This window comes from Dasypus novemcinctus, chromosome 27 (genome assembly GCF_030445035.2).
Source record: "Dasypus novemcinctus isolate mDasNov1 chromosome 27, mDasNov1.1.hap2, whole genome shotgun sequence".
Lineage (NCBI taxonomy): Eukaryota > Metazoa > Chordata > Mammalia > Cingulata > Dasypodidae > Dasypus > Dasypus novemcinctus.
The window spans coordinates 28,581,886-28,606,148 of NC_080699.1; the positions used below are offsets into that span (position 1 = coordinate 28,581,886).

The 24,263-nt window shown below is 47.7% G+C and overlaps 1 protein-coding gene across 2 annotated transcripts in view; it reads left to right on the forward strand.

Moving 5' to 3' along the window:
• The window catches only part of UBASH3B (ubiquitin associated and SH3 domain containing B), a 138,208-nt gene that overhangs the window by 90,662 nt on the left and 23,283 nt on the right, over positions 1-24,263 (forward strand). Inside the window, exons 2-6 of one of the 2 annotated variants that reach the window (XM_058289366.2) lie at positions 11,955-12,008; positions 12,755-12,941; positions 14,261-14,459; positions 17,051-17,220; positions 21,687-21,895. In XM_058289366.2, coding sequence (XP_058145349.1) covers positions 11,955-12,008; positions 12,755-12,941; positions 14,261-14,459; positions 17,051-17,220; positions 21,687-21,895 — 819 coding nt within the window. Of the gene's footprint in view, positions 1-11,954; positions 12,013-12,754; positions 12,942-14,260; positions 14,460-17,050; positions 17,221-21,686; positions 21,896-24,263 lie in introns of both variants that reach the window. The other variant, XM_058289367.2, reaches the window with a different exon arrangement.

Below are 24,263 nucleotides of genomic sequence, written 5' to 3' on the forward strand. Positions count from 1 at the left end.
CTCATTTTCATGTTTCTCCCACATCCTTTTTTTTTTTTTTTTTTTTTTCGATAGGGTGTGGGTTGTTCCCTCTCTGTTTTAAATCCTAATTTCCACTTGTTGGAGGAAAGATGAACCTCGCGGGGTCCTTCCTACTCCCTGACTCCATAGATCCAATTGTATCTCCCTCCAAGGCAGGGCTGGTCGGGAAAGAACAGAGCAGGGTTCGGCTCCCACTTCTGCCCGACGCGAATGAGTGATTCTGAGAGAGTCTTTTAACCTCTCTCTCTTAACCGCCTCCCTTTCCTCATGTGTGAAATAAAAATAACAGATGTTCTACCTACCTCACACATCCATGAGAGGGATTACCCAAAAGTCTCACCGTGGGGCTGCTGCTACACGCTGTGTGTGTGAGTAAGCGCCAGCCTGCAGTGCCGGCACGTTCTGCCTTCCTGAGGGCAGCGACTGCCTTCTCTGCTTTCTGTATCTTCCCAGAGAACCTTTTCCTGGCTTTGCCACCACAGAGCTCGTCCCCACTGGGCTGCCAGACCCCATCGGGCTGGCACTTACTTACCTCCAACCCTCCCCCCAGCCTCCCACAGGGGCACCACTTCTTCTACGTAGTGAACACCTTTGCCCCCAAACCAGCTAGACTTGCCTCTGCAGGGATGCAGAGACTCTGCACAAAAAGACACTGCTCTCCCAGGATTGCCTGATGTCCACAGTTTTCTGTGGAACCCATTACCCCAAAACAGCATCTCTTGGACTGACAGAGTCAGAGACGGATGCCCTGAATGTGACATTGAACCAGGCCGCCAGTTAGAGGACTGACCCACATTCCATTCTTAGGTATCTCCCAGAGGAAAAGTGTATGACTGCACACTGGAATGGCAAAGACCTGGAGAGTAGTTAATTTGTAAAAAAATAATATTAATAAAATATATACATATATAAATGGCCATGTTTATTGAGCACCTATTATGGGCAATGCTAAGGGTTTTCACCACATCCATGACCTTGTGTAGTCTGACCATGGGATAATTGTGCCCCTGGCTTGCTTGGGCAAGACAGAGGCAACTTCTGATCCTCTTATTTCTCAGGGGAATAATAATGGTCCAACCTGTACAGTGGGTTGAATTTCTGAAACTTTTGTCCTGTTCCTGAGGGAGGAAATTAGGGCAGGGAGTGATGGTCACCCCTGCAGAGGGGGAAACAAAGGCCCCACAGACAGCGCTGGTGACTTAGGATTTCAGAGGGAGAAGCCGACCTGGGCCAACCTCTCTGCAGGGTCTAATGACTGGAGACCCCCCACCCTCGGCTCTCAAACCTCTCCTTGGATAACCTCACTGAATGGAAACTACCCCTCTCTCTCTCCCCCAAGACAGCCTAGATTACTAGAGCAGTGGAAAGTGTGGCTTTCCCCACCCCACGGACTCCCCACTTCCTTCCTTATTGAATCTAAACTCCTCTGGAGGCTCTCTCTGTCCTCCTCTCCCATGACAGCTGTCCAGTAGACTTCCCTACAATACTCCACCTTCATGGACTTGTTTCCACCTCCCAGTCTTGCCTTGTACTATTGCCTTTACCTGGAAAGCTCTTATCTCTACCCAAATCCTCTGTGTTGCTCAAAGCCTTCTGACAGAGTTGTAGGAACAGACCTAACTCAGCAGGAGAGAAAGAAGAAATGGTATCTTCTTCAGGTACTCGGTCTTGAAATATTGCGATTGCATAGTGCTCACAAACATTATCCTAGGAAAATTGCAAAGACTGATTAGATAATCTGCTTACAAATGTTATTCTTTTTTTTTAAGATTTATTTTATTTATTTATGTTTTCCCTCATTGTTTGAGGTCACTGTCTTTTCTTTAGGAGGCACTGGTGACTGAACCCCAGACCTTCCATGTGGTAGCCTGAAGCCCAGTCCCTTGAGCCACATCTGCTTCACAAATGGTATACTTATTGAGTAACTAGTATATGCCAGCCACTGTGCTGAGCTCTTCAAATACATTTTCCAATATTAGTTCATCATCATTCTGCCCTGCAAGGGAGGAATTATTATCCCTATTGTATTAATCAGCCAAAAGGGGTACTGATGCGAAGTACCAGAACTTTGTTGGCATTTATAAAGGGTATTTATTAGGGGTGGAAGCTTACAGTTACAAGGCCCTAGATAGTCCAACTCAAGTTTACTTCCTTACCAAGTTCTGTTGCCACGTGTTGAGGCAAGATGGTGGGCAACATATGCAAGGGTTCAGCCTTCCTCTTCCTCTTAAGGCTCTGTGGGTCCAGCTTCTTCTGATCTCAGCTGTAGGCTGGCATGGGGCTCATCTCTTTTCCCGAGGCTCGTTTCTCTCTGGGGTCAGCTGCTCTGTTCTCTTCACAAGGTCAGCTGTAGACTATCAGGCTCCTCTCTCTTCCCAGGGCCTCTGCTGCATCTAATGAGCTACCTTCTTCCTCCCTGTTCGTCTTCTCTCTGTATCTACTTCTTTGTGAGAGTCTGTTTTATGGTTTTATCAGCCCATCAAGGGGGTACGCACGCAATGCTGAGTCATACTCTAATGACGTGGTTGAATCAAAGCCCTAATCTTTTTTTTTTTTTAAAGATTTTATTTGTTTATTTAATTCCCCCCCCTCCCCTGGTTGTCTGTTCTTGGTGTCTATTTGCTGCGTCTTGTTTCTTTGTCCGCTTCTGTTGTCATCAGCAGCACGGGAAGTGTGGGCGGCGCCATTCCTGGGCAGGCTGCTCTTTCTTTTCACGCTGGGCGGCTTTCCTCATGGGCGCACTCCTTGCGCATGGGGCTCCCCCACAGGGGGGACACCCTTGCGTGGCACTGCACTCCTTGCGCGCATCAGCACTGCGCATGGCCAGCTCCACACGGGTCAAGGAGGCCCGGGGTTTGAACCGCGGACCTCCCATATGGTAGACGGACGCCCTAACCACTGGGCCAAAGTCCGTTTCCCCAAAGCCCTAATCTTAACATAGTTTAATCAGACGTCTCAGCTGAATCTAATACAATCAAAGGGTTATCATGCCCAGAGGAACCAACCAGTTTACAAACATAGTCAATATTTCTTTTTGAAATTCATAAATAATATCAAACTGCCACACCCATTTAAGAGACTGGAAAACTGAGTCTCAGAGAGGATCATTACTTACCCATAGCCTCACAGCTAGTGCAAGTTTGGCTCCTAAGAATGTGCTTTTTTCCCTACTATAATTACTCACTTGTGCCTCTGTGCAAATATTCATTGATCTTGAGGGGAGGAATGGTATTGTCTAGCTCCTAGCCAGATTTAGAACAGAGGCGAATAGAAATGTGTTTTATGATGCCACCCCTGCAGTTTAATGGCTGGTTTCCCAATTATAGACTGCTGCCTTCCTATAGCAGAGGCCGGAGTGCCAGCCCCTTTTTGGTGAGATTAAACAAGGCATCCCGACATGGGCTGCTGGGCCCTGACACCGAAAATCATCAGGAGACCTAAGCAGCATTTTCCCTCTAACCACCCCCTGAGGAGCGCTGCTTAATGGGCTTTGGATGCAAAGTATTGTCCTGTTGAGAGCAGGAAAGAAAGAGGGGTGCCCCTGCAGGTTGGCGTTCTTCAGCTCGGTGACCTTTCTTAAGCCCCCAGAGAGCTCATAATATTATTTCCCCTCTCGATTAGCTTTATGAAAGAGCCCAGAGCATTTTCCGACCCGTGGGCCGGCCTCGTTGATAGTGTCCCCAGCAGCCTTGCTATCCCATTGATTGTTCGATGCGCTTCTCGCACCCAGGCCACAGCCGCCGAAAGACCCGGGCCATTAGCCCCAGCTAACTGAAAGGTTTCACTCTCAGGGGACTGATTCTGAAGTTGGGTCTTTATGATCAATATATCGTTCTCCATTAGGTTCATTTCCTCTGAAGGAAATAGGAAGGGCCATTATGGTTTATGCTTATTCAGGCTTCTCCTCTGCCTTCCCTACCCGTCATGGGACGGGGTCGGGGTACGGGGGGCAGTGACTTCAAAGATAGGGTTGTTCAACGGAACTGCCCGGGTGCTTTGCAAGCCTGTTTTTACTGGCCTTGGTGACAAAAAGTAGCTGGGATTCCTTGTGTGAAACTGACAATAGAACAACCATGGAAAAAGCGGCATGCGTTTGGGCCCAGTTGGAAGGAGTCTGGACGCATGGAGGAACTTTCTGAGTGCAAGGGCCATTCAGGTCTGTAAGGGTGGGAATGAGTCCTTCAGATGTCCAGAATGCTGCAAGTACAGCCCTGCCCAGCCACACGGAGGAACGGACAGGATGGTCTCAAGGGCCTGTCCAGCCGAGGGATCATTTCCATCTCTTGTTTGCTTCTAAGGATCTCAAGGCACTTGACAGATGTCACATCTTTCTTTCTCAGCCTCCCTATGGCCCTCACTCTTTTGAGAAGCTAAAGCCCCAAATTGGGAAGTAGCGTCCTTCAGAGAGAGGCAACCTGAAAACCAGGGTTCACGTTCTAGCTCCAGCCAGGATCCACAAGAGCTGTGATATCTGGCCAGTTTTCCATTTTACTGTGGCCAGGGGGACTTGGCTAAAAAAAAAGGGGAAAGGGGTTACACCTCTGCTTCCCTCCGCCTAAGGGGCTTCTAACTGTTCCTCAAATGCTTCCCACACACATGCTTGGCCTCTGACTATCAGTTAAAGGTGGGACCCATTCTGTACCCATCTTCTTGGACACTAGTAGCTGAGACATGGACTGCCTCAGAAGTGACATCTAGACGCATGGGGAAGGCTGGACGATAGATGAGAGGAGCCGCAGGCTGTGAATTCGGGAAGTAAGCTGGCCGCTTCTGTAGGCATCTTCCCGTCCTGGGCCCTGGGGTTCTTGGGGCCATGTCTGCTCTTTGTCCCAGATCCACCCCTCCCCCCATACCCAAATGGCTCGGGTGGGGGGCTCTGTGCATGGGAGGCCAGTCCATCCCTGGAACAGATGGAACCAAGAGGAGAGAAAGAGGAAGCAGGCTGGTTACAGCTAGGGGTGGAACGGAACAAAGCTTCGCCAAAGGAGAACGGTGGAATTCAAGACGGAGGAAGATTAGGGAAAAACCTGAGAAGCCTATCAATCCTGATTCATAAGAACGGAAATGAAATAGAGGGAACTTCTCCTTTTCAGATTAGCAATTTTGTTTCTTAGTCATAAAAATGTTTTTCATATCCAGACTTTCTCCTTCTGAGAATAGGTTTGGTTTTGCTCACATTTTTTAAAGGATGAGAAGGAGAGCCTTTGCTGGTTTAGCTGAGTTACAGACGAGGGGCACAGGCCAAAGACAGACAGACCCAGAAATTCTCAATATCCTCTCTTTCCGCTGCTGCCGAGAAGTGCTGTTCCCATTCCCACTTGGAAGGCACCCCAGGAGGCTGGGAGCAGGTCTCCATGGTCACACTCCAAACAAGAGGCTTGTTGCCCCTTCTCCCTTGTTCGGGAGAAGAGGGAGCCTGACAGCCCTCGGCCAGGACACTGGGCTCCCCTGCTTCCACACTCACCCAGCATTCACGGGGCTCTTACTTTGTCTTGGGACTCCCAGCCCATCCAAGTCATTTTGGAGAAGGCAGGGCAAGGAGAAAGCTGGTCAGATCCCTGGACTCCAGAACTTGTCCGGCGCTTTAGAAGAGGCGTAATGACCTTTCCATGGAGTAAGTTCCTCCCCAGAAGAGGAAGACGTTCAGCAGGTTAGAAGTGGTTTCATCCTTAACCAACCACCTTGACAACCACTGCCCGCTATGGCGCTCGAGTCACTATTTTTCATCTTTAACCCCATCTCCGAGGAAAGAGTCTTTGGAAGCCTGGGGGGGCTCATGTCTAAGTCCTCCGTCTTGTCCCCAGGCTGCGACTGTGGCTTCCACGGTTTTGTCCTCACTTCAGGCAACTAGAGGCGGCCACCTCACTCACATGCCATTGCCTTTACTTCTCTAGACGTCACTTCCTGCTTAGCTTAACCGCGAAATAAGGAAGGCTGGATCTGAGGCCTGAGGAGGCCTGTGTTACCGCCAGCACCCTTCTCTGAGCAGCGAGGACTGCCTGTCTGGTGCTGGCATGGCTCTAGAAGCAGCTTCAACCAGGCGCAGAGGCACAGGCGGTGTAAAACAGGATGACCTAACCTAGCACATCCCTGATTGACTGGGGTACGCATTTGCAAGGGCTTATTTTACCTACCTTTGTGCTCAGTCTTGCCTGGTCATCCCACCACCAACCCAGGAATCCACCCCCCTCCCTGCAGCAGTGCTTCTGTTACTAGCCCAGGGTCAGACTTCACTGCTGGTATAAAAGAACACAGACTCAGTAATCTTCCACGGTAATTGTTTTAAAACAGATTAAGAAATTATAACACACTCACCCCCACCTCCTCTTTAATACTTAATAGATGCACTGTTCAAAGCCTTGAGGTCCTTCTGCTCTGACCTGGGATGTCAAGGGGACGCTGTTGTTGAGCTACAAGGAAGGGAAGACTTGACAACAGAGAAGCAAAGTGGATTTCCCCAAATCACACAGCACAGAAGGGCCAAGACTTGCACAAATCTCAGACTGCCAGACCAGTGCTGATATGCCGTAGGAGAAAGTAGACGTTCCTCTCCTTTTTGCCCTAATAGGCACTGCCTGGATGGTTGAGCTTTGCTGTCCAGTACGTTCAGGTGGGTTGCTGGGAGGCAAAATGCTGAGCATATGTACACCGTAGCCTCTGTGGACACCAACGCCGGAGAGCCTGGCGGGCGAGCAGAAGTGAGGTCAGAGCTCCCTGGGCAGCCTCGATGGAGCGGGAGGAGCAGCAAGATGTGGCCTAGTGCAGAGTGAGGGCCGCTGGACTGTGCAGGCAGGGGTGTGGGCAAGGACTGGACGCTGGAGCCAGGAGCACCTGGCTTCTGAACCTGCAGCCTCCGCTCGTGAATTCCTTGGGAGCAAGGACTCTATCTTCATTCTCTCTGCATATCCATCACGTGTGGACCTCAGATGCTCCGTAGATGACGCTGATGCCCGTTACGGGTGGTGCGACCTCGAGCCTCGGTTCCCTCATCTGGACCAGGATGATCTGGAACAGGACCATCGAGCTGGGAGCCCTTCTGAGTAGTTGGTTAGAGCAGGCCATTCTCATACATCCTTCGGGGAAAGACTCTTGCCTCCACAAATCCCAAGCTGCCTACAGACCCGCTGCTACTTTCCTTCATGGAGAAAATACCGGAACCAGAGAAGTAAACCGCACTTTACGGCTCCCTTTGGTGAACAGACACAGACACTCCACCCTTCCCCCCACCCCACAGCCACATTCCCCCCAACTGGGCAATCTCCATTTGAGAGGGCTGGTCTGCAGAGAAGCGGCAGAAGTGCTGTATCATGTGAGGCTGACCTCGCTGGTATCAAAACCCAAATATTGAGATTTAGGCACTGAGTCCTGTAGATCTGGCACCGAACAGTGTATTTTTAAAAAATAATAAAATTAAGCTTTTGACCCAGCAAAAATTGACGGCTACTCAATATACTTCTTTACAGAAGCAGCTTCTAGAATGCAACCACCAGGGAGGTAGCGCAGCCGCAGTACAGGTATGACCTTCCAGAGTCAGCAAAGGCCCTATCAATGGTTTGACATGTGGGCTTAAAGTCGAAGTGCCTGGTACAAAAAAAGTCCTTCCATCATTACTGGCTTCCTTCTTCTTTTTCTCCTAGTAGATGGAGAGACACCTGCTTGCCACTCTTCTCGTGATGGCTGTCAGCCTCGGGCAGGCCACTGAGCAGCCCCAGGTCCTCCTATGAGCAAGTCCAGCGCTGAGCAGGCAGCTCTTCATAGAGCACAAGCAACGCCTTTGATGGCTGATCAAATTTGTAACCACATTGCAAATCGACATCTGTTTCTTTCAAATGCATCCTTTAAAAAAAACAACCTTTCAATTAGTTATTTTCCTGTAGTGGCAGCAGGAGCCTCTTTGTGGGTCTGGACTACCCAATCAGGAAAAATACTAGTTGGATTCTACCTAAGCTTGCCCATCCCCCAGCCTGGAACACAATGTTAAATTGATTTTGAGGGAAGAGAACGAGATGTCTGAGTAATTAGGTCGTTTGTTTTTTTACAGAATTCAAAGTGGAAAATTAAACAACTGGAATCCAGGAGGTTAAGAAACTTTTTTCAGATCGTGTAGTTAGCATTTAATGCTTCCAGAATTTGAGATGATCTTAGCACGTGAAGAACAGATAACAATTTCATTTCAGGTGCTCAGGGGCTTTCATCCACTTGAAAGATATGTACTTGACTCCATGCATTCTCTTTTCCTACAAAACGAGGTCCTTGGTCACAGAGAGCCAACACGAGGAGTAGATGGCAAGGCTGAGGCCAAGAGTGTGTGTCTACCAGCCACCCAAAGCCACGCTCAGTACAACTTCATGTCATCGGAAAGCTCAAGAAATTAGGTTTCTATTTTATTGAATCAAGGTCTTACTATTCTGAGGGACTCTATTTTCCCTCCTGCTAGTGTATAAATAGCCTATTGTTTTTCATTGTTTGTGTCAGATGTATGAGTTTTGTCAAGTGGCAACAAAATATGGGAAGGACTCTCTTCTGAAGGCACACGAGAGATCAATCACCCTAGAGAACCTGGGGCCTGAGCCAGGGGTTTCCTGAGTATTTACTGACCTTAGAAGGGAGTAAGCTGGGGATTGGATAGAGCAGTGGCCCTGGGGCCAGGCCAGCCCCTGCGTCTCCAAATGAATGGAGCTGGGGATAGACAGCAGAGAGCAGGAGCAATCCCAGCCCAGAGCAGAGCCAGGCCACCGGTGGGTGCTGTTCCTCCCCATCTGGCTAATTCCCACATAGCTGCCTGCATGATTTTTTGATTAGCTGTTGTTTTACCTTATTTGTACTGATCTTCCCCTTTCATTAGCAGGCATGAGAGTGTGCGCCATTTTTTTTTTTCCTATTACGCTAAGAACAAATCCTGGAAATAACCAGAAATGTTAGGACCTGGATCAGAAGTCCAGTTTATGGTCAACACAAGACGGAACATCGACAGTTCTCAGGTCCCACTGGTTCTCACCCAGAAGATCCAATGTAAATAATGCATTGCTACGATCCCACGGCTGGCCTACTGGCCTTTTAAGTTTAAAGGGATCCTTCCCCTCTATCTGCTCAAGGTCCCTAGCCGTCTCTAAGAAAACCCTCTGCCAACTTCTGAGTCACTCTGGATAGCAGATGTTTGGGTCCACCCCACACCCTCCCACTGCCCTTGGCCGTGGCCCCGTTGGAAGGACTGGGGAGGTGGTGCTCTATGGCAACAGCCTTTCTTGAGCAGGGTGGAGAGGGGGAGACTGGTTCTGTGGCTCCCTGGCTTCAGTCTGTTCTGTGGGCAGAGCTCTGGGAACAGACTCATCCAGAACCATCGTCAGCCTGGCAGCGGGGGAAGGGGTGGCAGGGCCTTGCCTGGCGCCCCTGGCCAAGGGGAGGAGGGGACCGTCCCCTGAGAAACCCATGCCTCTCTCTCTCATAGGTAAGACCAGTCTTGTTTTAAACAGAGTGAGAAGAAACTGCAGCTACTCTCTAGAACCTTTAAATACTTCAGGTTCATTACTCCCAGGAAGTTCTTTCTGGCAGCAAACCTGAACTCTCTGTGCTGTGGCCAAAGCTAATATTATTTGGCTGGCCCTCGCCAGAGAGGTGCCTCGGAAACCTTGACTTCCATCACCTGCGGGTCTCTCACACTTGTCATCTTCAGGAAGAAGAATTTGGAGTTCCTTAGTCTTTCGTTGTAGCACTTATCCACCCAAAGCTTTAATTTTTTTGCTCCATTTTTTCTTTGACCCCCTCTCTAACGCTTGTCTTTTGACATACAGAGACCATACCTAATTAGATCTTTCCTTTCCAGAGAGAGTGTTTGTGCCTCGGGAGAAATAAATTTCAGTAGGACATATTTCATTGGGGGAAGAGAGTAGGAAAAAAAGAATTGGATCCTTTGTATAAATAGCACATTTTTATACCACAGATGAGTTTTCCTTTTTCCATTTGTTTTTCAAACAATGGGTCCTTCCATGGTGAACTTAATCCCTCTGAAAAAGATTATAACTTGCACTCTTTTGTGGGTACATGATTTCCAGCTCCAAAAAACAATTAAGGTGTATGGCCTTTGATAGTCTTGTGAACGTTAAAGGGAACAGACAGGGCTGGCGACTCGGCAGCAGGGTATGGGAAGGGGTCCGCGTGGGTGTCTGTCTCTAGGTTTTTGTTAGACTTCTGCTCCAGCTTCTGTTCCAAGGGGGTCAGAATAGTCTATGTGGCTTCTCCATAACTTCATCTTACTATAAGGTTTGTCGTTTAGACTCCTGTTCTACTTAGCTGTACAAGTTCCTGTGTCCTCATCATTTGGTATTTGTGCTCAGATTTTCATGGGAGAAAAGGAAGGGATTTAAGGTATTTTTCAGCAGGGTAAAGAGGGTCAGCGCCTGAATGTGAGTCAGACCTGGGGTCTGACCCTCCCTCGGCCATCACCGCGCCAGGCTGCTTTCAACACGTTCCTTCACTTCCTCCCCCCTGAGTTTTCTCTTGTCTCAAATGAAGTCTGGCTCCCAGGCGACCTCTTCCAGTCTGACACGCTGGGGTGCTCACAGCATCCATCAATTGAATTGGTCTGTAGAGGGCTAGGAAGAGGCAGAAGGAGGCAGGGTCAAGGGCCAGTTGGGAAAATGATGCTTGGAAAGTGTCCATTTATCTAGGATTCCCTCCCATCTCCTCTCCCTCCCAAGGACATTGAATCACCCCTGTGTAGAGGACAGGAGAGTGATGGTTTATTGATCACACACACACACACACACACACGTGCTGTCAGGCTCTGCCCAAGGCACCTTTTATGCCTTAGCTCGTGTGCTCTTTCCGCCTCACTCTAAAGTAGATGGTTGTGTGCTTTCCACCACAACTCACCAAACCCAGCCCAGGCGACTCCAGATCCTTCAAGTCTCATCTCAGACGTCACTTCCTCAGCCAAGCCTTCCCTGGCCCCTCAGAACAGGTCAAGTCGGATGTCCTTAGGGTTCCCTGTCCTTTCCCTTCATTATGGTTACCACAACTGTACTTAGACAATGCTTTGTATCAGTAAATATTTTTCATGCCCACTAGACTGAAAACTCCATGAGGGAAGGGACTGTAAACATCTTTTTCATTAGGGTCTACCCAGAGTCTGCCAAAGAGCTGACAAAGAGTAGAGGTTCAATAAAAATTGACTGAATAAGTGTTGGCACAATGGATGGATGGATGGGTGGGTGGATGGGTGGATGGTTGGATGGATGGATGGGTGGATGGACGGACGGATGCGTGGGTGGGCCCAGAACTAGCTGATGCTTGGATACCTGTCTAAGATTTCAGCCTCTCTCTGTGCTTCTGCATTTGAGCCCCATAGTTACTGACCCGCCCTGAGTAGAATTTCCGGTTGTTTTTCCAGTGGTGGGAGAGCAGGCAGCCCTGTTCTAACCATACCCTTTACCAGTGCTACTTGTCCCCAAAGGTGTCTCTAAAAGAGTGGAGGTCATGGATCTAGCCTGAGGCCAATGCCTAGGGCAGAGGCGGGGCAGGTTAAAAAAAAAAAGGACTCTGCAGGGTATCTGGGTCAGTAAGAGGGAGTGGGTGCAAAGGAAGGAAGAACAACTAAGACATGACAACCTTTAGGGAAGCAAAAATAAAACTCTAATGTGGAAACTGCTGAAAATAGACTGTAAGGGCTGTGGGGATGCATGCAAATGCAATGCTAATTACATGTAAATTAATTGCAAGTCCTAACTTCCATATGCCTGGGTATGACCCTTGGAAAATCCTGCTGAAGGCATCTTGTCCCCACACCCTGAGGGGTGAGTGGAGCTCAGGCTGTGGTGTGCACCCCCTCCCCCTCCCCCACCCCCCAAACACACACTCCGTTCTTGCCACTGCAGTGAAAAAAGCTGATAACAGGCTAAAAATACTAACAATAGAAATTTGATTTCTCCTTTCAGACAAAAAGCTTTGGCATCCACAGGAGGAAGAAGTGTTCAGGCAGCATGTGACTGGTTGGTATGAAATAAATAAATTGAGAAAATAGCATATAATTAACTCTGAGTGTCTGCAGATGAGCTAGGGTGTGCAGGCTTTCTCTAATGGACCCTTCCAGCGGGGTGGGGGGAGAGCAGCCAAAGGAGGTGTGACAAGCTCATTTATCAAGTGAGTTCCCTCCCCTTTCCTGGCCCCTGGGTGTCCTTCTCTTTGGAGCTGTTTAAAAGGATCCAAAGGATTTTGAGGAGAGAGCCCTTGTAACAGTGTGTGTCCCCTCCAGCCCCTTGAAGGTGCACTTTAGATGTGGGGGTGCTGGGCAAATCAATTTAGAAAGATATCCCAGTTACTTTCCAGGACATACTACCCAGGGCAGACTCCAGAAGGTGACCCCCCCCACACACACACACACACACAGCATCCTGTATCATTGCAGGCACCTAGCCTGAACTGGGGATAGGACCAGCTGGAATTGTCCTGGTGCATTGGGAAAGGATTTGGAGTTTATCTAGAAAGCTTCTTGGGAGGTGGATTCTTTTTCGAGTGAGGATACCATACCAGATGACAGGCAGAAGAAGGTAAACTGAGGCATCTGAGGGTTGAGTATGAAGGGTGAGCTTTCAGGGGTAGATTCTTAAAGCACTCGTGGATACCCTGCTTCTTGACCGGGACGTGGTACAGGTGGAGGGTGAATCTGGCTCTTTCACTCTTTCTTCCCTTCCATGATTCTCCAGTGAGCCTTCTTTGGCTCCCTTCTATCCTGCAGGTTATTCTCCCATGTCGGTGACCCCTTCCTCGATGATCCCCTGCCCCGAGAGTACGTCCTCTACCTCCGCCCCACTGGCCCCTTGGCACAGAAGCTTTCCGACTTTTGGCAGCAGTCGAAGCAGATCTGCGGGAAGAACAAGGCTCACAACATCTTTCCCCACATCACGCTCTGCCAGTTCTTCATGGTGAGCTGCAGTTCCCCGACCCCCCAGGAGCCTGGCTCCCTGCACTCCAGCCAGCCCCTTGGCACCTGGAGTACAAGTCAGGAGCCTCGATGAAAGATGGCGGAAATAGATTCCAGAGCTGATGGACCTTCCAGGAACAGTGAGGTCCACAGCTAGGTAGACCTTTTCTTCATATCTGCTGAGACCTCAGGCACACTGGGCCCAGGTTTGGGGTAGCATTCATGAGGAGCACCTGCTCCCGGGGACAGCTTTGACCCACTGTGAATAGCACATTGGTCTGGCATCCGGAATGGAGTAACTGATCTAGCTTAACCCTTGTCCATTGAATGCCCTTTCCGCTCTTCTGACAAGCAAAGAGAACAAAGCTAGAGCTGGAAACAAGAAATGCGGTCTGTATACATGGAAAGTTATTTCTGCCTGGTGGACACTGTCCACAGAATATTTTTCTCCCTAGAACTTTCTAGAGAGAGCAGAGATAATCTTGTACCTGACATGGTAACCTAGTCCGTAACCCTAGCTGTCAGCAAGTTTATTTAATGACTAAATTAAACCCTCCTCACCATAATATAAATGCATTTCTTTTATTTTAGTTCAGTTTGGAGATGGAGAAGAGTTTATCCAGGTATATTCAAAGCAAAGGAGAATAGTAGCATAAGACAATGTTTTTTTAAAAAATATTATAGTTTGTTTTTTTAAGATTCTGTCTCTTTTTTCAAGGTAAAAATATGTTCCTAACACCTTCTCTTGTACCATTCACTCTGAAAATTAAAGGGATCATCATTTCCTCTTAGTCATCTCAAGATCTCTCTCAAAAACATTCAGACTTTTAGAGACACTCATTCTTTCTTCCACGCCTCTGACGAGGGTGGGAGGATGATGTCACAAGCATCCTGAGTTTCATTCTTCCCAATGATCACGGGGGCAGAAGTAGAGTCAACTTCTGATCTTCTAAGAGAAATAAAAAGGCCATGGATGATGCAAAACAGTAGAAAACACACAAATGTCTCTTGGAATGCTGTCACTCTCTCCCAGCATATGTTTCCACTCTTACTTTCTGCTAGACCAGTCCAGCTGTGTTCTGGTTGGGCACAGAGAAGGGGCCACATCAGAGCAGGGAGGGAAGAGGCTGCCCATGCCCCAGTTTCATTTACCAGTTGCATAGTCCACTTGCAGAGACTGGGCATCTGCAGTTTCTCTACCTCCTTGCAGATGGGGGTGATGGTTAAGTAATTGCATCATCAGCCTCCAGTCTCTGGGGAGAGGAGTGTCAAGAAGCAGCCGTCCCTCTGCATGAAGCTGCTTCTCTTTCCCTCTGCCAGTGTGAGGACAGCAAGGTGGATGCCCTGGGGGAAGCCCTGCAGGCCACCGTCAGCCGCTGGAAATGTAAGTTCTCGGCCCCGCTGCCCCTGGAGCTCTATACTTCTTCCAACTTCATCGGTCTCTTCGTGAAGGAGGACAGCGCCGAGGTCCTCAAGAAGTTTGCTGCTGACTTTGCCGCAGAGGCTGCATCCAAAACCGGTGAGTGGTTGTGGGTGCCAGGAGAGCCCTGGGCTTAGTCTGGGTAAAAAGTGACTGTGGAGCGAGGGGATGAGCTCCTGCAGGAATGGCAAAGCATGGCCCAGCACAGCTATTCCCTGCAGGGCCCCAGTCCTCTCTGCTCCTTTTTAAAATATTAAATGACTGTCTTCCTAACCTTCTTGGAAGACCATCCAGTGCTCACTCCTTAAGCAGTTAAAGATGCACAATGACATCAGAACAGTAAATTCCCACAAGAACCAAAACTCCTATAGCCATACAACCCAAATCTTTCACATATGAGTCAAGGAGGTCCCAGCCAGGACTGAGGCCGATCCTTCAAACACCTTTATTATTATTATTATTATTATTATTATTATTCAAGAATTTTAAATTACATAAATGTTACGTTGAAAATACAGGGGATTCCCATATATCTCACCCCACTCCCCCTCCCACACTTTCCCACATTAACAACATCCTTCATTAGTGTGGGACATTTGTTACAATTGATGAATACATATTGAAGCATTGCTGCTAACCATGGTCTATCATTTACATTATGGTTTACACTTTGCACCCCACCATTTTTATAGGTTTTGACAAAATGTATATTGGCCTGTATCTGTCATTGTAATATCATGCAGAACAGTTCCAATGTCCCCAAGATACCCCATGTTATAACTCTTCTTCCATCCCCCTCCCCTCAGACGCTCTGGTGACCACTACCTTTATATCAATGTTGCAAGATCTTCCAGTGCTAGAATAATAATCAGTCTACTTTAGTCCATAGTTGCATATCCCCCCTTATGTTTGTTCATTCCTCAACCTTGATGATCTTGGGATGGTGATGCCCACCCTGCTTCTGATTGAGATGGGGCTTAGATCCCATGGGGAAGATGGATGGAACGGTCTTCCTTGCAGTTATAGATACTCTGTTTTTTGGGGGATGGGTGGTGTCCCTTTATCATCCTCTTGTTTGTTGTCCTGGGTAAGTCCAGTGAACTGGAGAGTAGCTATTGGCTGCAATTCTGATTCAGGGCTCAACCAGCGTATGAATAAAACAAAGATTTAAGTCTCTGGGACACATATTTAATGGGTATAGTACTAATTACAGGTTCAAATAAAAGAGGCAGAAGAGCCATGTGTAGGAAAATTATAAATGATACATTGAGGGGTGGGGAAGAGGTTATCCTGTACTCCAAGGTAAGGCCCACTGACATGGTGCCGAATTCCTGGGATTGTCTGCCCTGCCTATAGTGTCCAGATACCTCTAGAGCCCTCAGGAGCCCCCTTGCTTCGAGCACCTTTTGAGCGACCGGCAGTCAAGGCCTTTGCTCTCCTAGCCCAAAGCAGCAGCGCCAGTCCCTCTCCAAGAATCTGCTGTCACTCTCTAAGAACTTGGCAGGCTTTGTTTCTCTGCCCCTGCGCGGCCCCCTGGTGGTGATTTGGAGAACTGGGTGGCTCTGCCGGGTGAACCTGGCCCAGCTCTGGAAGCCCTTAGCTTAAGCAGCTCCTTTTAACCTATACGTGGAAAGCAGGGGGTCATATGCTTGCCTTAGAACTTAAACTTTGTTGTTCATGAGTTTATGGCAGACCCAGGTTCCTTCAGCAAGTAGATTGGGTGCCACCCTCCATTCTAGGTGGTTTAGGGAGAGTCATCCATGTACACTCATCCATCACCTACAAACATACCCTACAGCGTGCTGAGCACTAGAGACACAGCATGAACAAGAGAGAAACACCCTTGACCTTTGCAGCTTTCACCAAGGAAATGCAATGCAGTTGTCACAGAAAAAATACTTAAAACCGAAAGACTCAGCTTCTAATTCTGTCTCGGCCACTAGATCTGTGTGTGACTTGGGCAAGCCCCTGAATTTCTCTAATTCCCTACACTCCCTCACTAGTTGCATCTTCTTCGGTGCTCTAGCTTGGACCGTAGCTGATTCTTCCCCATCTATGGGGAATGTCTGGAGACATTGCTGGTTGTCCTGATTTGGGTGGTTCTACTGGCCTTCAGTGACTAGAGGCCGAGGATGTTGCTAACACCCTACGACATACAGGGTGGCCCCCCCGATAAAGAATGATCTGACATAAAATGTCAGTGGCACTGCTGTTGAGGAACCCTGCTTTCGACTTTGAAATTATTACACCTTTTTCCCTTGTTTTTCCATCAGACTCACCCAGAGCAAAGAGACTTGATTTCGAAAAAAGGCAGGACAGCCTTGAGAGTCAGGCAGTTATAAAACTAGCTCTGTATTTCTGCATAAATCAGTTCAATCTCCTTATCTGAATGATGAGGCCGGTAAGCAGCTGGAGGGGTTGTAGGCAAGAGTCTACGGAAAATACTGCCTTTCACCTGCTCCTTGGCTCCTAAGAAAAGCTCAAACGTGTGTATTTGTCCAACGGAGGGCTGGCTCAGGATCACCTACCCCCTTTGTAACCAGCTGCTGTGAAGCCAGCTTTTGTCTGACTGAGGGACTCCCTCCTTTGTGGTTTGGGAAGCAGAATAAATCCATCTATGTTTCTTAAATCTCCACCATGGCTGTGATTGCCACATTTTAATGACTGACCTTTTCCTTCCTTTCTTCCAGAAGTACACGTGGAACCTCATAAGAAGCAGCTACATGTGACCCTGGCTTACCACTTCCAAGCTAGCCACCTCCCCACCCTAGAGAAACTGGCCCAGAACATCGACGTCAAACTAGGATGCGACTGGGTGGCCACCATCTTCTCTCGGGATATCCGATTTGCTAACCATGAGGTAAGGTCTCACCGTGGCCCCTGCCTCTCTCAGGGTGTGGACTGAACACTTCCCATCAGAACCAGGAGCGGTGAAGCACCCAGGTTTTGTCCAGGCTCTTTTTGGCTCACGGGGAGGCTGTGAGCTCACCTCCCTCCTCTCTGGGTGCCAAATGGCTCATCTGTGTAAATCCCTAGGGCACATTTCCCCTGCCCACCTTACTGGAGCGATACAGTAATGAAATGGGAGGACAGATGGAAGCATTTTAAATGTTATATCAAGTCACAGTGCTAATAGAAAACATCATCCTGACCTTAACTGGAGACAAGAACCCATAAATACAAAAGACCTGCAAACCCATAATAGACAGATATTTGTTGTGTATCTATTGCATGCAAGGTTCAATGAAACCTATGCAGAATTGTAAAATGTGGTTCTGTCCTCGGGGAGCTTCTGAGTCCAGCTGGGAGAAAACACAAACCAAACGTTGTAAGGGTAAGAGGCGTGCGTGGAAGAATGGAATCCCAGTGTCCTGGGAAAGACTAGGTGAACCCTAGCACCCTTCTTCCAAAAGAATCACATTGCTTTCCAGGACCAGCATGCCCCATCTCTGAAAAGTTATATTGTCCTTTTTTTCCTGAAAGAGAAGCTGAGATGCAAAGAGAGTAAGTGGCTGGTCCAAAGCTAAAGAACAAGTAAGGACCAGAGCTGAAGCCTGAGCCCAAGTATTTTCACCAGTGAAAGCAGAACCCCATCAAAAAAAAAAAAAAAGACTATATGGCTAGATGAAAAACGTCTTCTAAGGAAATTATATTTGTTAAATAATTCTTAACATTTATCTCTATTTTTCAGCAGAAGAACTGATATTTTCATTGGTTTTTATAGCCTTTTAGAATCCCTTTTAGACTTTTTGTTCACACAAAAATTTTAGAAACACGAGGTAGTGGGATGACAGCTCTAGGCCAGGCAAACCTCGTCTTTGCTTGGGAAATCTTGGGAAGAGCTGACCCCTGAATCGAAGGGCTAGGCGTGGGGCCCTGGGAGTGTCAGACATGTAACCTACCCTGACGCTGCTGATGGGAACGTAATGCCCTCCTTTCCTATCAAAGACGCAATACTCAGACTGGGCCTGATCTCACTTAAGAATTCTGATGTCCCTTGGAATTGCTTATGGTGAGCCCTAAACATTACAGAGGGGTGTGGCTGATTGCTAAGCTGTTTGTGCTCCCTGAGGGCAAAAAAATAAAACAGAAAAAAAATGTCAGATAGGCTCGGAAAAGTCACCTTTCTCAGAGAAGAAAGGTGGCAGTGGAATTTTACAAAGAATATCCTCTAATCAGCACTGCCCTCCAGGTAACACAAAGGGTAATTGCTTTTCTGCCTGACCCACATTCTGCTCCATTGGCATGGGAGGGAAAGAGGCAGCAGCAGACGCCCACAAGAATTATATGCTAAAAATAACTTGGCCTCTTTTATCTCTTATTTGTAAAAGCTCATTTAGTACGGTTCCTTCTGATAAAGCTCTCCAAGGTCCTTTGAGAATAGAACTCTCCCCATGGAAGTACTTGGCATTACCTGAGCCCTCCTGCATAAGTAAACCTCTTCTTGCATCTCTTCTTCCTTACTCCGTCCCCAGGAGGCAGGTGTGATTGATTTTTCCAGGGAGGTAACAGTTGTCCAGAGAAGGAAAGTGGTTTAGCCAAGGATGCAGCACAGCAGGTTGATGCTTTTGAAAAGCTCCTAGGTCTCCCCTCCACTGTTTGGACCACTTACTTGGTTTGGACTTGCAAATGACTATTTGTGCTTCATGAAGGCTCCTCCACCATAGCAATCGCATTAGGCCATGCCAGCTTTATATGCCAAGCAACAGGCATGCAGGCAGGGCCGAGTTCTGCAAAAAGCAGGAATTTTGGAGTCAAGCACACCTGGCTTCAAATCCTGGCACTGTCATTTTAACAGTTGTTAGATACACTTTTTCTACTTATCCAACCCTTAGTTTTCTCAACTGTGAAATGGGCATACTGTTTTGCCAGACTGCTATGAGAACTAAATAAGATAGTACTTGGAAAAACCCACACATAGCACCCAGCACAGAGCAGGTGCAATTAAAAAGAAAAATGCTGGGACTACTATTGTTAGTAAGAGTAAAAAGGACGTGAAAGACAGTGAGGGTCAGTTTGAGCGGCGGTCACCCTTCACAAGATGTCAGTCAACAAACCTCGAGTTTACTCCCACTGTTGTAAGGGAGGAAAATCATACCTGAGATAGACTCGAGGATTCTTCCAATAGATGACATAGGAAAATGTAAAATATAGTACCATACGAGGCACATGTCCTGATATTTCTTACACTTGCGCTGACTTTTGCATGTGTTTTTGGTGAGTGGGAAAATGTGGGGACATGGACACCAGTTATGCTTTTTTTTTTTTTTATTTTTTTATTTTTTCAAAAAGCTCTACATTTTAGAGATGGTAAGCAGGAAGTCTGAGTTCCTGAAGACTGTGAAACTGCTATACCATCATTAGACAGCCTCCCTATGGACTTCTTTTCCATGATTAAGAAACACATTTCTATTTGATAAGTCAATAGCCCACAGTCTCAAGAAGATCTGAAGGCCTTGAGGTGGGGCATCAGTTACGCTTTTAGATTTGATACAGTACCTTATTTCTTACATTGTTCATTCAATAAATCAAAGCTACTTGTTGTCCAACTACTCTATGCCTAGGACACACTGTCTGCAACCTTTGCTGTGCCTTGATTTCCCTGGAGACATCATAGAGACAGACTAGAGAGTCACTATTCTAGGTGACAGGAGGAATGACTTCTTCTCTGAAGGAACTTTGAGCTTCTAGAAGGAAAGCTCTCCTGGGCCAAAGGCATTACTATCCAAAACTGTGCTGTGCTTGGGTATCTAAGGAACACAGGCTTAGACTTGCTTAGCCATGGCTCAGTGCCTCTTTCCACCCTGTTCCAGGAAAAAAGAACATTCCTTTTGGTGTATCATCGCATACTCAGCTAGATCCCTTGTGAATAATTTTTTTCTTTAAGGTGTTTTAGCAACCCAGCAGAAAACCTTCCTGGTTAAGAGTGGAAAAGTGGTGTGAGTGTGTGGATGTAGCAGAGGAACAGGGAGAGGAGTAGAGAGACAAACAGCTAGCAAGAAGGTACAGAACTAGAAGATGCTAGAAGTAAGAAGGAGGGGATTTGCCCTAAACCAAAGGAAAATCAGAGATCTTGTGGTGCAGACAAGTCCCCATGGACTGCCACTTCCATTCCCTGAGGGGGAAACAAAATCACGTTTTTACTGGTTCCTCTCCTTAGAGATATCCAGAAGGAAATTCTTTCTTTAGAGCAAGTTCTGGTGGATCACCTTGACATTAGCAGGCTGATTCACTCACAGGCTTACCTGGCTCAAGGTGCAGGGATCAAGGTCAGGTAGAAGGAAAGATTTGACCACCTTGAAGTGCAGGTGGCTTGGTTCAGTAGAAATAACAATCCCTTCATTGTACGGTGCTTTCCTAAGGAGTTTGCTCAGATTGTGCCATTAACTTTTATAATCCAAGTATTATTCTACAAATGAGAAAACTGAGGCCAAGGAAAGTTAAAAATCTGTAAAAGCATTCCCTATCTTGAAGTCTCCAGTTAAACAGAAGAGGAAACATTTTCCTGACCACTGATGCCTCCTGCTGTTAATTTTTTTTAACGGGTAAATATTTGCTGAAGTCCCCTCACACCTATGTCTATGGTGTTTATGTTTACCAGGAAAGGAAGGGATAAAATGGAATCAATCAGCCAAGCAGCCAGCCTGGCCTGTGGAGTTGGCCCGGGGGGCTTTTTCTGAGCCCAAAGAAGGGACATGTGGTCTCCAGCTGTTCTCTGATGAAAGCAGGTCCTGTACTCGTGCACACACAGATGTCTATGAAAGGCATTTGTCTTTCAGGGTCTTTGTTAAAACCACAGGTTTAAAGGGAGCTCCTTGAAGGCAGGGACCAAGTCTTTCTAAGCAGTTGAGTAATGTAGGAATGGGAATCCTTCCCATAGGAGAGGCTCTGCACCCAGCCCATCTGCAAGCCCCAGATGGAAGACTGTCTTCCCATGAGCTGGGTCCCAAGTTTCCATTATGGTGCCTACCCCAACAGATGGAGCAGGGGAAGCCAGGTCCAAGTCCATTTGTACAGCAGTTTCCTGGAGGGCCTGTGGGCTTTCAGATGAATTTCTAAAAACCATGTCTGAATCCTGATGGGAAGTGGAGACACGCCTGAAGGAAAGTCTGGAGCCATCCAGTAGCACAAGGCACATACCCATAATGCCCTGAAGAGAGAAGAAATGCTTTCTGATCTGAATCCAAATCTACTCAGAGCCTGCAGACCCCCTGGGGTCCCATAAATGTCAACATCTGGATGTGTGCATGGTTAACGCAGAACATCCTACTGGGAGAAGGGTTGAATCTTCCCAGCTCTCACTCATCCCTCTCTCCCTTTTCCCAGACATTGCAGGTGATCTACCCCTACACCCCACAGAATGATGACGAGCTGGAGCTGGTCCCTGGGGACTTCATCTTCATGTCTCCCATGGAGCAGACCAGCACCAGCGAGGGCTGGATCTATGGCACATCCTTAACCACCGGCTGTTCTGGCCTCCTGCCTGAGAATTACATTACCAAGGCTGACGAATGCAGCACCTGGATATTTCATGGGTAAGCAGACTTAAAGACCTGGGTCCCTCATTTAAGCACATCGTCATGAAAGACCTGGCAGAGGTGCAGAAAAATGGACTTGATCCTGGACACATAGGAGAGCATTACCAGTAAATGGAGCCCGTAGGGGAAGAAGGCTCTGTTGGTTCCAGACTTCCAGAAAATGGACTGATTTGGGAAAAATGAGAGAAGGGTTGCTCTGCTCCAGTTGGTGTAACTGTCCACCTGAGTTCCTGAGCAAAAACTAAACCATCTCTTCTGGCTGAAATGTGGCATCATCCCAGGGCTAAGTCTTCACTGCTTTAGGGTTTCTGTCTACCTTGTCTTGGTTCATTACTCAGGATGGTCTGATTCCCCAGAGAAGCTGGGTAAATTCCCACGATGCTAACTGGAATGGTAGTGAAGGGTTTCCATGGGTCAAAAGACCCAACTGGGGAAGCGGACTTGGCCCAGTGGTTAGGGCGTCCGTCTACCACACAGGAGGTCCGCAGTTCAAACCCCGGGCCTCCTTGACCCGTGTGGAGCTGGCCCACGTGCAGTGCTGATGCGCGCAAGGAGTGCCCTGCCACGCAGGGGTGTCCCCGCGTAGGGGAGCCCCATGCACAAGGAGTGCGCCCCGTAAGGAAAACCGCCCAGCACGAAAGAAAGTTCAGCCTGCCCAGGAATGGCACCACACACACAGAGAGCTGACACAAGATTACACAACAAAAAGAAACACAGACTCCCATGCCACGGACAAAGAAGAACACACAGCAAATAGACACAGAGAACAGACAACTGGGGGAGGGGGGAGGGGAGAGAAATAAATAAATAAATAAATCTTTAAAAAATAAAGAAGAAGACCTAACTATACCCCTGCTGGCTAGATGACCTTGAGCAAGTCCCCAGACTTGTCACATGAATGCCTAGGAGACAGAGACTATGTCTATGGCAATGGGCAATTGCCTGAACATAAATAGGGCACCCATTCTTTAGGATTATAACGTTCCACCTACCCCTCACCACTGTCTTGCCCCCAGCACATACTGGTCCCATGCTCAGTAGCCTGTGTCTGTGTCATATGGCCAGCTTTGTCCCGATGGGTAAAATAAGAACAAAAGACATCTCTTTCTCAATCCAAGAAGCACTTCCCTGGAGCACACGGGCATCTAGCCAAGGTGCACATGTTGGTTTGTTTTTCCTCCCTCTTGTTCTTGCCATGTGCCAGCATGGCTGAGAGCCGGAAGCCCCGAGCACCAGCTGCTTGGTGGCTAGCATTGTTATTACAGCCACAAAAGAGAAGCAGAGAGGCGTGACCTCAATGAATCTTTTGCCTAGAGGGAGACAAGAATGGATGGTCTCCTCCCCAAGTTAGCAACAAGCAAACACACTGCAAATCAAAGACGGTGAAGAACTTTGTCTTCCTTAACAACCCCCTACCCAACAATTCCTTCCCCTTCTTTCCACCCCAACCTGCACCCCATGAACATCCAATATTTTCTGGAACAAACTGGAGGGTCAATGCTGTCTCATGGTCCCCAACCATTTGCTTTCTCAGAAATGTTTCAAGATAGGTTTCCAAAGCCACCATTACATCCCAATAGAAACAGGGAAAATAAAATATTCATTAATAAACTGAAAACTAGAAGATTATTTGTCTGATGAAGCACAGCTCCCAGATCTCTTTCTTCAAAGTGATACAGATATGGGAGAAGAGTATAGGACCTTACTCAGCCATTTAAGAGCACCCATCTAAACCCACTCTTGCCTAAATTCTAGCTCGGGTGGAAGCACGAGTGAACCTCAGTGACTTCAGTTGGTGGGTCACAGGGAGGTCTGTTTGTCACCTCCTTGTGTTTGAGAGATGACTCGTGATGTTATTTTCCTAGGGACCGTGTCTGAAATTAAAGTCTCCACTGCCATGGGCAACTGTGGTGAGAGTGGGGACATGCTAGTACCAATACATTTCCGGAGGCGTTAGGAAACAGGAATCAGGAATTTGGGCTTTGATATCCAACAGTCTTGGATTCAAATCCTAACTCTTCCATTTACTAGCTGTGTGACCTCACCCAAGTTAAATAACCTTTCTGAGCCTCAGTCTGACTGTATAAAATGGAAATAATAATCAGACTTACCTCAGGTGTCATTGTGACGACTGAGACAAAGTGCTTAGCTTTACATGGGTCAGTATCTTAGTTTTCCAGGGCTGCTATGACACATGCCACATGCTCAAACAAGAGGAATAGTCACTCATGGTTTGGAGGCTACAAGTCCAAAATCAAGACATCAGCAGGCCTTGCCTTCCTGAAATCTGTAGCAGGTGAGGGGTGGCTTGCAGGCAGTAGATCTCTGCCTCCATCCCATGGTGATCTGTGTTCTTCTGTCTCCT